The sequence below is a fragment of the Macrosteles quadrilineatus genome, unplaced genomic scaffold (genome assembly GCF_028750875.1).
Source record: "Macrosteles quadrilineatus isolate MER2022 unplaced genomic scaffold, UCM_ALF_1.0 Scaffold_5__1_contigs__length_97177068, whole genome shotgun sequence".
Classification (NCBI taxonomy): domain Eukaryota; kingdom Metazoa; phylum Arthropoda; class Insecta; order Hemiptera; family Cicadellidae; genus Macrosteles; species Macrosteles quadrilineatus.
Window position 1 is genome coordinate 12351246 of NW_026542598.1, and position 15378 is coordinate 12366623.

General features: G+C 32.6%; 1 protein-coding gene across 1 annotated transcript in view; it reads right to left on the bottom strand.

Moving 5' to 3' along the window:
- Nucleotides 1-11237, bottom strand: part of LOC128994297 (sodium-dependent neutral amino acid transporter B(0)AT3-like) — a 29607-nt gene extending 18370 nt beyond the window's left edge. Inside the window, exon 1 of the mRNA XM_054418731.1 lies at nucleotides 11150-11237. Within this exon, the coding sequence (XP_054274706.1) occupies nucleotides 11150-11237 (88 nt within the window). The remainder of the gene's footprint in view (nucleotides 1-11149) is intronic.
- Nucleotides 11238-15378: the final 4141 nt, after the last annotated feature.

A 15378-nucleotide genomic window follows, 5' to 3' on the forward strand; every position in this document is an offset into this window, starting at 1 on the left:
GTGCCGAAATTATATTTTACCTTACGTGAGAACTTGGAATCATTATTTAAACTCAGTCCTGCTCCACAGTATCATTGCAGGCTTGCTTCTTGTCCCAAGTGGTGAATTGTGTACAGTTTATGTGTGGTGCAAAGACTGGGTTTTCTTTTTAGTTGTGACCAGCTCATTCCTAAGATGCTAGATGGTATCCACTTTGCCTCTGAACATAAGCAAATTGTAATCTTCAGTTTAGGACTTAAAATTAATGTCGGATGCGATGCCTCTTTAATCGGAAGTTTGGGTTGTGATGAGCTCAACCCCTATCACCAATATCAGCATAGATCCATTGAACTATTATGTGTTATTGTACTTTGTGCTGATTAATATGTGTTTGGTAAATTAGCATGGCACAACACACAATCCCACATCTTGCTAATCGTAGTTGGTAGTTTAACTTAGCAACGATAATAACAAATTATTATGTCATTGCATTATTATGTCATGTCGGGGGTCTATTTGGTGGTCAAAGTAGAAGTAGGGAGCATTGACTTTCTACAATCATGATGAGATATCCAGCCAGAGCCTCAGACTGTAATAAAAAAATAGATGAAAATGCAAACTCTAAAGGCCCTGACGACCATGTTGTATACTTCCAGGCTGGAACAACCTTTACTTGGAATATTGTATATAAATTGTTTGTATACATAAGACTCTTGTAGTGAATGTACTCTTTGATGAAAATACAAAATAAAGATGAAAACTACTTTATGCAAAGAAGAGAAAGTAATTGTGAAGGGTAGCTACAAACAATTGCATTTTAGTGAGCAATGAAAGTTGCTATAATTATTGGGATTGTTTTGGGTAAGTTTATAGATATGCATTGTGTTCACAGGAATTAATCATAGTGGGGATGCCATTTACATCGAGACATATTGATTTAGTTAAAGTGATAAAACGAAGACCATGATAGTGGTGGATAAAGATTTTATTTGTTGAGCAATCGATATGAGAAGGAGTTTCTTGTTAAACAATAACCTGGAAAACCAATACAACATAATGCACTGTCATCCCTCATTGGTATTGTAACTTACAAGCTCTGTTGTTCTTTACTCATTTTCAAAAACATATAAATTATAAAATAAGCCATTTTGTTGTTTATTTTACTGTTATGTATTGTAAGTGTATATATTGAAATAAATGGTTAAATAAATGTAAGTTGAAAAATGAGCCTTATTTTGTCACTAGTTTATTTACACATTGATTTGAATCACATTTTTTGAACTAACAGATGATTAAATTATTAATTGCATAACATTTGAAACATAGAGATACAACATTTACATTATTAACTGGAAACTATAGATCTATATTATTGTATGAACATAATTTCTGTATTTCATATATGTAAAAGCAATGAGACCATGCTAAATTACAGGATTCAATAACAAAGGAAGCTGATATTGTGCTATATACCTGAGGGTGTAAATATAGAGGTGGGTATTTCCATAGAGACCTAATGACGAATTAGAATGTGAAAGTTCTATGGTAGAAATATCAAGTATGCAAGAGTGATCATCAGAGGTAACATGGTCATCAGGCAATTCATAGAGAGGGGTCAGTCAGGTTGAACTAGTATATTGCAGTGATTCATCCAATATAGAAACAATAGTTACAAATAACCAGAACCAATTACTGAATATTGTAGTTACCAGTTTTCCTATCCTACTGTTAAAATATGAACCTCATTTTAATATGAGTTGGTGAGTTCATGCCCGGTAACATGAATGTAATAATGGTTCTAAATGTATTTATCTTATTTTATGGTAGATTTCACTATGTGTGCTTACTCTATGGTAAAATTCTTTGAGATCATTTAATATTTAACACACTTAGATTAGTGAATAAATCATCAAAGTGCGATATAAATATGCTGGGTGAAACGTATTAAAACTTGCTTCCAGTTTATCTATTAAAGGATTGTCAAACGTCTCGGTTTTGCTAACTATGACCTGGTGTCCCGAAAAGGGCTCTTAAGATCATAAGATGACAATACATAAAGTTTGGACTATTGACTGTGATGTGAATTTATGCATACTTTGTCATACAAATTTTACACTATAGTATTTTTACGAGTTCTGACTGTGACTGTGATGTGAATTTGTGTGTATTTCATCACATAAATTTCACACTATTTTCACTCATTTCACACCACTATTATGATGTGCTGTGCCTGCATGAGTGTGTTGAGCCATGAATATCATAGGATACCAAGCTATAAGGACGTATGCTAGATCTGATCTAACCTCTGCCAAACCCTGAATACGAGCCTGGAGGCACAGACTTTGGACCAAGGATCAATAATTGTAAATAGACAAACCTGTGTGATAGGATATAGAACACTGAAAAATACAAATGTTAGAAACTTTAGTCTTTTACTTATTTACCCTTATCACCCTCTGTTTTGGAGGAAACTGCCTTACAACCAACATTATGAAGATTGCATTAATACTCATGATCTTGGTCATTATAAAATTTATCAAACATAAATCCGTATTTGCCATTATTCATAGACCTTTCCTTGTCTATTATGAAAAAGCTATCCAACACTGGTGGTAAAGACTTTTATATTAATGAAATGAAAAGTCATTATTAATATGATTGTTAAATATAAGGTTTAAAATTTATATTGCCTTGTTTGGATAATATTAGAAAATGTACGTTATCGCATAAATGTTTGCGTACTTTCTAAGTAAAAGCAGTTAATATGTTTATGTTGACCCATTGAGAGAAATTGTATATTATTTGTACTATAAAAAGTCTATTCATGCATATCAGTCCAGTAAAAAGTTCTGTTACAATCCAGTCATAGGTCAGTCTCAATTGCATCCATAGTTTCTCAGTCAACCTGTCAGTCATTTGGTTACAGTCTGTTTTCTAACTCTTCATTAACCAATATTACATAACCTTTTTTTATTTAAAACACAATATTCTATAAAATTTTCATTGGCCAGTTGTTGTTGATTGTTATAAATAGTACTTGATATACAAACACATACGTTGTCATCAGTCAGGCGTCCAAACAATTAAAAAATATCGTTGAGAAGAAATCGGTTGTTGTATTTAACAACATAAAGGTCGATTCACAAACGGTATGTAATAGTTTAATCATGTCACAGTGTATACAACAACTGACTGTGACTGTGATGTGAATTTGATTAGTTGTGTGAAATGTGTGAAAATAGTGTGAAATTTTTGAAATTGCTTCCAATTTTTATATGTTGTCATTAAGCAAGCGTTTAAAAATCCAACAATAACGTTGAGAAGAAACCAGCTGTTGTATTTGACGACATAAAAATCAATTCACACATAACACGTCACAGTTCAATCACATCAGTTACGACACAGTGTATACACCAACTGACTGTGACTGTGATGTGAATTTGTGTGTACTTCGTCACACAAATTTTACACAAATTTCACACATATTTCACACATTTCACACAACTATCATGATATTTGTGTGAAATGTGTGAAATATGTGTGAAATTTGTGTAAAATTTGTGTGACGAAGTACACACAAATTCACATTACAGTCACAGTCAGTTGGTGTATACACTGTGTCGTAACTGATGTGATTGAACTGTGACGTGTTATGTGTGAATTGATTTTTATGTCGTCAAATACAACAGCTGGTTTCTTCTCAACGTTATTGTTGGATTTTTAAACGCTTGCTTAATGACAACATATAAAAATTGGAAGCAATTTCAAAAATTTCACACTATTTTCACACATTTCACACAACTAATCAAATTCACATCACAGTCACAGTCAGTTGTTGTATACACTGTGACATGATTAAACTATTACATACCGTTTGTGAATCGACCTTTATGTTGTTAAATACAACAACCGATTTCTTCTCAACGATATTTTTTAATTGTTTGGACGCCTGACTGATGACAACGTATGTGTTTGTATATCAAGTACTATTTATAACAATCAACAACAACTGGCCAATGAAAATTTTATAGAATATTGTGTTTTAAATAAAAAAAGGTTATGTAATATTGGTTAATGAAGAGTTAGAAAACAGACTGTAACCAAATGACTGACAGGTTGACTGAGAAACTATGGATGCAATTGAGACTGACCTATGACTGGATTGTAACAGAACTTTTTACTGGACTGATATGCATGAATAGACTTTTTATAGTACAAATAATATACAATTTCTCTCAATGGGTCAACATAAAAATATTAACTGCTTTTACTTAGAAAGTACGCAAACATTTATGCGATAACGTACATTTTCTAATATTATCCAAACAAGGCAATATAAATTTTAAACCTTATATTTAACAATCATATTAATAATGACTTTTCATTTCATTAATATAAAAGTCTTTACCACCAGTGTTGGATAGCTTTTTCATAATAGACAAGGAAAGGTCTATGAATAATGGCAAATACGGATTTATGTTTGATAAATTTTATAATGACCAAGATCATGAGTATTAATGCAATCTTCATAATGTTGGTTGTAAGGCAGTTTCCTCCAAAACAGAGGGTGATAAGGGTAAATAAGTAAAAGACTAAAGTTTCTAACATTTGTATTTTTCAGTGTTCTATATCCTATCACACAGGTTTGTCTATTTACAATTATTGATCCTTGGTCCAAAGTCTGTGCCTCCAGGCTCGTATTCAGGGTTTGGCAGAGGTTAGATCAGATCTAGCATACGTCCTTATAGCTTGGTATCCTATGATATTCATGGCTCAACACACTCATGCAGGCACAGCACATCATAATAGTGGTGTGAAATGAGTGAAAATAGTGTGAAATTTATGTGATGAAATACACACAAATTCACATCACAGTCACAGTCAGAACTCGTAAAAATACTATAGTGTAAAATTTGTATGACAAAGTATGCATAAATTCACATCACAGTCAATAGTCCAAACTTTATGTATTGTCATCTTATGATCTTAAGAGCCCTTTTCGGGACACCAGGTCATAGTTAGCAAAACCGAGACGTTTGACAATCCTTTAATAGATAAACTGGAAGCAAGTTTTAATACGTTTCACCCAGCATATTTATATCGCACTTTGATGATTTATTCACTAATCTAAGTGTGTTAAATATTAAATGATCTCAAAGAATTTTACCATAGAGTAAGCACACATAGTGAAATCTACCATAAAATAAGATAAATACATTTAGAACCATTATTACATTCATGTTACCGGGCATGAACTCACCAACTCATATTAAAATGAGGTTCATATTTTAACAGTAGGATAGGAAAACTGGTAACTACAATATTCAGTAATTGGTTCTGGTTATTTGTAACTATTGTTTCTATATTGGATGAATCACTGCAATATACTAGTTCAACCTGACTGACCCCTCTCTATGAATTGCCTGATGACCATGTTACCTCTGATGATCACTCTTGCATACTTGATATTTCTACCATAGAACTTTCACATTCTAATTCGTCATTAGGTCTCTATGGAAATACCCACCTCTATATTTACACCCTCAGGTATATAGCACAATATCAGCTTCCTTTGTTATTGAATCCTGTAATTTAGCATGGTCTCATTGCTTTTACATATATGAAATACAGAAATTATGTTCATACAATAATATAGATCTATAGTTTCCAGTTAATAATGTAAATGTTGTATCTCTATGTTTCAAATGTTATGCAATTAATAATTTAATCATCTGTTAGTTCAAAAAATGTGATTCAAATCAATGTGTAAATAAACTAGTGACAAAATAAGGCTCATTTTTCAACTTACATTTATTTAACCATTTATTTCAATATATACACTTACAATACATAACAGTAAAATAAACAACAAAATGGCTTATTTTATAATTTATATGTTTTTGAAAATGAGTAAAGAACAACAGAGCTTGTAAGTTACAATACCAATGAGGGATGACAGTGCATTATGTTGTATTGGTTTTCCAGGTTATTGTTTAACAAGAAACTCCTTCTCATATCGATTGCTCAACAAATAAAATCTTTATCCACCACTATCATGGTCTTCGTTTTATCACTTTAACTAAATCAATATGTCTCGATGTAAATGGCATCCCCACTATGATTAATTCCTGTGAACACAATGCATATCTATAAACTTACCCAAAACAATCCCAATAATTATAGCAACTTTCATTGCTCACTAAAATGCAATTGTTTGTAGCTACCCTTCACAATTACTTTCTCTTCTTTGCATAAAGTAGTTTTCATCTTTATTTTGTATTTTCATCAAAGAGTACATTCACTACAAGAGTCTTATGTATACAAACAATTTATATACAATATTCCAAGTAAAGGTTGTTCCAGCCTGGAAGTATACAACATGGTCGTCAGGGCCTTTAGAGTTTGCATTTTCATCTATTTTTTTATTACAGTCTGAGGCTCTGGCTGGATATCTCATCATGATTGTAGAAAGTCAATGCTCCCTACTTCTACTTTGACCACCAAATAGACCCCCGACATGACATAATAATGCAATGACATAATAATTTGTTATTATCGTTGCTAAGTTAAACTACCAACTACGATTAGCAAGATGTGGGATTGTGTGTTGTGCCATGCTAATTTACCAAACACATATTAATCAGCACAAAGTACAATAACACATAATAGTTCAATGGATCTATGCTGATATTGGTGATAGGGGTTGAGCTCATCACAACCCAAACTTCCGATTAAAGAGGCATCGCATCCGACATTAATTTTAAGTCCTAAACTGAAGATTACAATTTGCTTATGTTCAGAGGCAAAGTGGATACCATCTAGCATCTTAGGAATGAGCTGGTCACAACTAAAAAGAAAACCCAGTCTTTGCACCACACATAAACTGTACACAATTCACCACTTGGGACAAGAAGCAAGCCTGCAATGATACTGTGGAGCAGGACTGAGTTTAAATAATGATTCCAAGTTCTCACGTAAGGTAAAATATAATTTCGGCACGAAATATTTGCCTGATTCCTCGGTAATACATGTTTCAAGACGCTAAAATAGTTGAGTAAAAAACATATTTTTTCAATTTTTCACAAATATTTAATCCAAACTAGAAAAAATCCAATATTTTACCAGAGGTCCCAACACTATGTGTTTCTTGCCATTTAAGGTGATTCCAGCAACACATTATATTTATAAATATTTCAAACCAACTGGTACAAATCTCACATGATACAGACATTAATATGGATTGAAAATATTTTTGGAGTTTGGACATTTATATATAAATGTATAAATAAGCACGATTTTTTAAAAAGTGGCTTAAAATCTCCCCATGTTATTCTCATAGGTAAAACACCAAAAACACCTCTTTATCCTATTCTATCTATTTGCTTGAGATACAGTAAATAAACATATTTAGGCATACTACATTGATTTCAACTTTTGATATAAAACAATAATACAGGGTAAAAATTTAAAATCTAAAACTTATATGAGTACCATTTGGTAAATAAATTAAATGGTTCCATTTGTATGACAATGTATTATAACATAATATCAGTGTTGGTAATGGTTACAAACTCCATGCATTACTGGTGTGACTTTATCGTTTTAAAATGCTTATTTCTCAAAAACTGCTTGAGATACGACAAATGGTTAAATTTAGGTACACTATGTTAGTTCCAACTTTTAAACAACAAAAAACAATAATACAACATAAAAATCAAATACTATTTTAACATTATTTTAAATGAGTACAAATAAATCAAACAGTTATCATGAAAATGTTATAAGTCTATACTTAATTCCATTATTTTAAAAGTCCATTATTAAATATTCTAAATTTGTGATTTAATCACCAGACATCCCTATAACTCAAAAGAATTATATTATTTTATATGAGTACAAATAAATCAAACCATTTTCATTTGTATGCCAATGCATTCTAATATAATAATAGCATTAGTAAATAAAGGTCTGATTTATTGTTTAAAAATACTTATATCTAAAAAAAAGGCTTGATATACAACAAAACAGCTAAAATTCCAGCAACCAAAATACCCTTCAACATAATAATACAGCATAAAAAGTTAAACAATTTAAAACCATTTACCAGTTTCTTTTGTATGTAAATGTGTTATAATATAATTTCAACAATAGCAATAGTTTCAAACTCTAGGTATTACCAGCACGGCACTGTCGGGGGCATGACGATGTTCAAAGTGATGCGCCTCCTATCACTTACATGTTTGTCTAGCTTCTAAAAAAAATATTTATAGCATAAAATTTATATATTAAAATTCTACATAAACTACTGTTTAATACAATATAAATATAATTTAATTTATGCCACTGTATAATTATTAATTAAGGAAAATATAAAAAGGTTACTCAAAGCAAACATGAAAAAGTAAGTAAGCGAGGATTTTTTTTATTTTTCGGTCAGAGAAAAACTTTCAGTGGAAGAAGTATAGATGATTAGATGTTCCTCAATTTTTGTTTCTAACATTTTTTCATAAGACTTTTAGTTTGTCATCGCTGGGGATCAGAAGTAACCTATGGGTCGGGAGCGCGTCCGAGTTCACGTGCCGAGAGCTGGGTTTTAAAAAAAGTGGTCAAAAAAAGCTCTTCATTTCCAGGCTTGTTTTTTCAGTATTAATAACATTTTTTAACCAAAAAATGCCCCCATATAGCCTCTAAAACGCCAAAAATAGGGTAAAACCATCATATTTTACCTATTTTGGGTGTTTTTTCGCCAAAAAATTTTAAAAGTACTAGGTCCAAAAACGCCGAAAGTGGGGTCATATTCTGGTATTATATCTACTAATTACTTAAAGTGGATTTATAATTTAAAACACAGTTTTGCTACAAAAAACAGCTTAACAAAAATATTTACACGACTTACTATAGAGGTAATTAAATAGCTAGTTATATGATGTATCGTATTTGGCTTTATCACAGACTAGTATTGTGTTGGTGTGTGTGTGTGTGCCTCCCGTTTTGAAATCTGCAGGCTGTTATTTAGTGGATATTAGAACTTGTGTATGTCGAATAGAACGATTCCCTTCGATATAAACTAGTAATTTACAAAGATACGTTTTACATGTTCTGTGAGACTTGTTCTATTCATGGTTAAATAATGTTTTCTTTTGTATTAGTCATTACCACTATCCCAATAGAACAAAACCATAGCTTTTTAGGCAAAAAGGTACTAACTCTTAAATACTAACTATACAAAATCTTAGCTTCTACATAAAATAAGTCTGCAAAATCTCCCGCAAACCTTGCAGACTACACGAACTTACATCAACTTTCCTAATCACACCTCATAATTACGCCGAAATCCCCTCGAAAGTTAACAAATTCCGCGCCAACATGATTTGATTAAACTAGTTAATCAAACTAACTCCATATTGTCGGATGATGGAGTTAGCCGATGTCCGTTACACGTACTACACAGGTAACTAACCCCGGCTTACGCTATATTATGGCGGTGTATCCCAGCGTCATTAGGCCACACCGCGTAATGCACAAGAATGCGCCTAATGTCAAATGATTGATACGTCTATATAAACTAATTTAAAGCCCGGCCTATTTAATTGGTCCGCTCAGGTGTGGCAATTAACGATTTGATCGGTAAAATGTGATGATAACTTGGTGATTATTTTGTGCCGATATTATTGGAGGTTGGTAATCCTGGTTGTCTGTCCTGTAGGCTTACTCGCTACCATTAGCTTCTAATGACGGTTAATCGCCATTTAGTGATCAACCTTAATCACCTCTGTTGCTAGAGGTTGAATCATCTACTGTACTCTGTTCTCTGTACTGCCTCCTCCCCCTCCGCACCACAAACTACCCACTCGCTATCCCTTTGCTTCTTTCCTTTTAGCCCTGCTCCACCGACAATGATGGTGTTTTCGTAGTTCAGTAGTTTACCTCATTATTCGTTTAGATTGTTGAGGACCTCTTTAAGATTAAACTACAACTGATTTTCATCCAATCTGGTGTAAGTAGTGTTTTTTTGCGAGGGGCGGTCTCAAACATAAATTCAGTCTTCTGACCTGAAAGAACTATACTTTTTTTGGAATTGGAGCAGTTACGGGATAAAATATTTAAGAAGGCTTCAAACTACTTTAAAGCATTATCACATAGCAAATCAAAATCAAGTTGTGGGGGAAGAAGCAGTGCCTTTAGAGATATAGAAAGAACCTGCATCTTGATTGATCAGACCGGACATCAGACTTAGATAAGAAGCTTAACAAGAGCATTTCCTTTGCCTTCAATTGAGTTGCAAAAGGTAAAAAATAAACTGATCAGGGTTTTTTAAAGTTTTTCCTTTATTACAATAGAAAAACATTAAATGGAAAACAATTAAGAAAGTTAACAGATCTTTCCATGGGTACTTGAAAAATCCACCAACATCCTGTGTAAGATTCAGTACAAATAGACTTCAGTGCCTTCTAGTGTCTATATTCTAGTTTCAGTTGAGTTTGGTGCTCGTCTCATAATGTTATGGTTACCGATTCTATCCTGAGAAACTGCGATGACTTTTAAGGTTCAAAACTTATCCCAGGTGCCCAAGATCATCGGTATTTTAAAAACTCACCCAAACTAAAAAAAAAACGTTAGTCTTGGTAGGCAACAAACCCATAAAAGGCATCTTACTACACCAAACTTGCACTCATGTTCAGGTAAAAAATAAGTAGCATCGTGCACCTTTCTATGTAAAGATAAAATGATACTGAATTTTTAACGTTAATGTTAAAAATGTAAAACGTAGCCAAAACACAGTGTACACAATCATGAGCAATAGTAAGCTAAAATAAAAACAAATCGGCGGTCATTACGTATTCGCCATGACGCAAGCAAATATCGCCCTTCGTTAATTACTGGCTATTTATTTTAAACGGGAATTAAATATGAAGAGTTTACACAAATCAGTCGCAGCTGCGTCCGTGTATGTGTGTGTTGGTGTGTGTGCGAGGTAAATAATAAACCGTCAACCGGCGTTGTTTATAAACACGATAAATTAGCTAGAACAATAAAATGGCGGACCGTGATTTGTAGAAAGCGTTTCCGGATCCGACTGATTTATCAGCGTTGTGATTGTTGCGGAGAAACTTGGAACTTCGATATTGGCGGGAATTATATCAATAGTGTTGTTTTGTTTGAAACTAACTCGGTTTCGCCATACAAGTAACATTGGCCAGTAACCGAATGACAGCAATCTGATTATAGCTGGGTGTGACGGCCTTTTTGTTCTTCATGGGTTGCGATTTTGTTTGTCCGTTTTAGTTTGGGATAATTGGTAGGTTTTTAGTGGTACAAAGAGTAGCGAATGCGGTTAGGCGAATCAGGTTTGCACTGGCAAATACAGTAACACCCACGGTAGGAGTAGGGGAAATAATGTTATTGAACGTGAAAATACGCATTCGATATGAATGTACGATATAGTTGAGGTATCAAACTCAAAATATTAATTGTCCACCATTAATTTAATATTTTTACTTAGACTGTCTATTTTTGGACTGTACGAAAAAAAAAATTTCATTTACATCAATTATTTCAGATGGGGACACCACTATGAGCGTAATTTAACCCAAATATGAGTAAAGGATGAGTGTAGTGTAAGAAGAGTGATCTTGTAGTAGTGTTAGTGACTAAGGCCGACATATTCCTTAGACACAGCTGTTAATTAATAGCCCAAACAGATAATGGCAAATACCTTTCCCTAAAGTTTGATGCTTTATCGTTATACATTATACATTTGATCGTTATACATTAGGTATTCTTACCGTTATTATCTCTACTCTGCACCGACGCAAGTGTCAACTAATTCAACCTATCATCCTTTAGGGAGATTTGCATAATACAAAGTAGTACAAATTTTAAAAGATTTTCATTAATTTTTGCAACATTTGAAGACGATCTTGTTGACGTCTGCAGACTACGAGGAGTTTGTGTGTGTGTGCGTTCTTTAAGCTAATTTCCCATGAATGGAATAATAGGCTATTACCGTAGGTCTCATGGTAAGACCTGCGCCCGGGACCGATTTTATTTTTGTTTTTGGGGTCCCCAGAACCCAAAAACACGTATATTTCTCCGTTAGAACGTTAACTCGAGCAAAAATGGTTAGATTTTGATTAAATGTGGCACAAATGTGTAAACCTACGTTTTTTCAAACGAGTTCGGAAACCAGCACAATCGGAAAATAGGAACGGGGATTTATAAGGCTTTTTTAGTACATTGAAGAATTGTTGTGTGCCTGACGGTTACGGGGAAAATAAAAAAGTGTTAATTAAAAATTCCTATGTCAATCTAATGGAGAAAAAGAAAAATGTTATAGTTCACTTGTTTATGGATATATTTTAATCGAATTTGTCAAATTTTTATTTTTAATTCTAAGCTCATCAAGACTTCAATGAAACACACACTTAATACCTTCCCTGTAGCAGAAAACCTAAGCACTCAATTAATGTTATTTGAATAGGAAATATGTGACAATAGGGGGAAACTTAAGTAAAAATCGAGCCAGGTAAATCAAATTCGCTTAATCTGCTGGTTTGCTGTGAAGGGGTATTTTATTTTAAGACGAGTTCATGATGCCAGGGCAAACAAACACTCAGCACTATGTTTAAAATGCGCAAATAAGAAGCAGTACAAATTTAAGTCTAAACCAAAACTAAACAGATATTTAGAAAAAAATACCTTAAACAGTATGAATAACACATATGGACAGCATTGCGAAAATGAATACAAGGGGTTTCATTTAATGTATAGGAATACAGTATTTTGTTGTTGTTTTAAATCAATTTTAAAAGTCTATGATTAAATAAGAATCTTGTCCAATGGTTTTTGTTGTATTCCCCGTATAATGGCAGACAAGTAAAATGTATCTTAACATCTCGCTTACTTGAATGACTATGGGAATACTTCCCTATGTCTATGAGTAGCCCTCTCTAAACATTTTGAATTTATTTTTATTAATATTAACAACTATCCAATAATGTGCAGAAGTATAATAAAAAAGTAGGCCTATTTAACTAATAAGATGGTATATTTTTGTTTCCAAACTAGGAAACGTAACATTAAAAAGGTTTGGCTTAAATGCATAAATCAAAATTTTTGAAAACACCGTAAATACCCATAAATATACAATATTACTGATTGTTTTGATTATAAATTACACTGATTCCAAACAACATCGCAACAGTCGAAAACAAAATTCGTCACCGATTAAATCAAAGCCGCTGACACTTTGACAGATAGTTTGAAAACCAAAACAAACAACTATGAATTTGGAAAGTGAATTAAGCTATATTGAATTCCACTGTTCGCCGCGCATATCTGTTAGGGTTGGACACTAATGTCATTCATTAGAAGTCGGTAATGTAGTTTTCATTTAGATAAATATTCTTTACATTGACATGACGTAATTTAGTTAACTATTGAATAAACAAAGTCAGTTAACTGACATAGCCCATTTATAATATACTAACATATTTAGCGTCCTCATGGAACAGCCGAAGACAGTTTATATAGATTTTATATAGTCCACTTTAATTTTAAAATTGTTTTTGTTATTTCAACGACATAATTCTGTGCTCTCTGGACATAAACATTCAGTTAACCAAATTAAATTGGCTATATCCTAATAAAGAGTAAACTGCACATAGTAAATCATACAATAAAATAAGAAAGAAACTTTAAGATGACATGAGCTCACTCAAACCTGTACGTAGTATGAAACACATCAAAACAGATAGATTGTACAATAGATGAGAACTCTACTTGCAGTATTTCAAGTAAATGAACTTTCTAAGACAAACCAAAAATTGCCCAAATGTTTTATTTTATATGATTATGACTGTGTAATTGAGTGGACATAGTGATCGCTAAGAAAGGTTTCGTTTTGAGTTCTTGCAGTTGATGTTAGTGTCACCCTATTTCGTCACCATGAGTGGCATTTTCAGGGTTCTTTTTGTGATTCATCCTCATATCACTAATAGTTAAGTCTGTAAAATAATTTACAATAAAAATAATCTATTTTTTTTAAAATACAGGGTGATTGGTAATCAGTGTGACAAAAAGTTTTTGGTGTAAGTACAAAGTAAATGCAGTATGATGATGCATATAAAATGTCCCAAGTCCAAAAATTAGCTTCCCAAAGAATTATTTTATGTTTTTCAAAAATAACTATGTTTTTAAAAACTTAATACAGCTATTTCTCAATTACCTGTAAATGGATTTGAGTAGATAATGTCATTTTCGTGTTCTACATTAAATTTTGAATAAGAATAATACAAAATGACGGAGGATCAGTTGCAAAAACTCCATTGTAAATAGATTCAAAGATAAAAATTAAGATGTTTGATAAAAATTTAAAAAAAAACAATAGTCTATTGCATTTTTCACACCCTGTATACAATAAAGTGTCGGAATATGTTAAAAATTGTGCCATTTTATAAGCTTTCCAACCATATGCTACACTATTGAGGTTTAGATTTTTTTTGTTTTAGTGGTTTGAAAGCCAGAAAACAGGGTTTTACTGTTTTCCTGTTCAAGCTGAAACAAAAATACAACTTTTGCTTAATACATGCCGACTTTCTATGTTTTAAATGTTAAAGACACCATGCTTTGTAGTCTTCAAACCACTAAAGCATACATAAGCAGACATAAACCTCAATGGTGTAGCAAATGGTTGGAAAGTTTATAAAATGGCGCAGTTTTTAACATATTCCGACACTTTCTTGTATACAGGATGTGAACAAATGCAATTAACCAATGTTTTTTAAATTTTTATCAAACATCTTAATTTTTATCTTTGAATCTATTTACAATGGAGTTTTTACAACTGATCCTCTGTCATTTTGTATTATTCTTATTCAAAATTTAATGTAGAACACGAAAATGACATTATCTATTCAAATCAATTTACAGGTAATTGAGAAATGGCTGTATTCAGTTTAAAAACATAGTTATTTTTGAAAAACATAAAATAATTCTTTGGGAAGCTAATTTTTGGACTTGGGACATTTTATATGCATCATCATACTGCATTTACCTTGTACTTACACCAAAAAAATTTTGTCACACTGAGTACCAAACACCCTGTATAGACTTTAGGGTGATGCGAACATGTTACCTACAAGAACTAAGGCAACAAAAACTAATAATTTAATCATCTCATCCTCCAACTGTCCGCCCCGACTCTGCGCCCTCAGCCTAGCACAGCTGTCTACTTCTACACTACTAGAGCCACTACAGATGATGGGGGCAGATAGTTATTGTATACAAACATTCAGTTAGCCACGCATCACAGCTTGACACTACTCCACGCAGCGTGAAGTTCCGTTCTGTCACGCCATTGTTACCCCCGGCACTTCTCTATTTGGCACTTTAAATTAT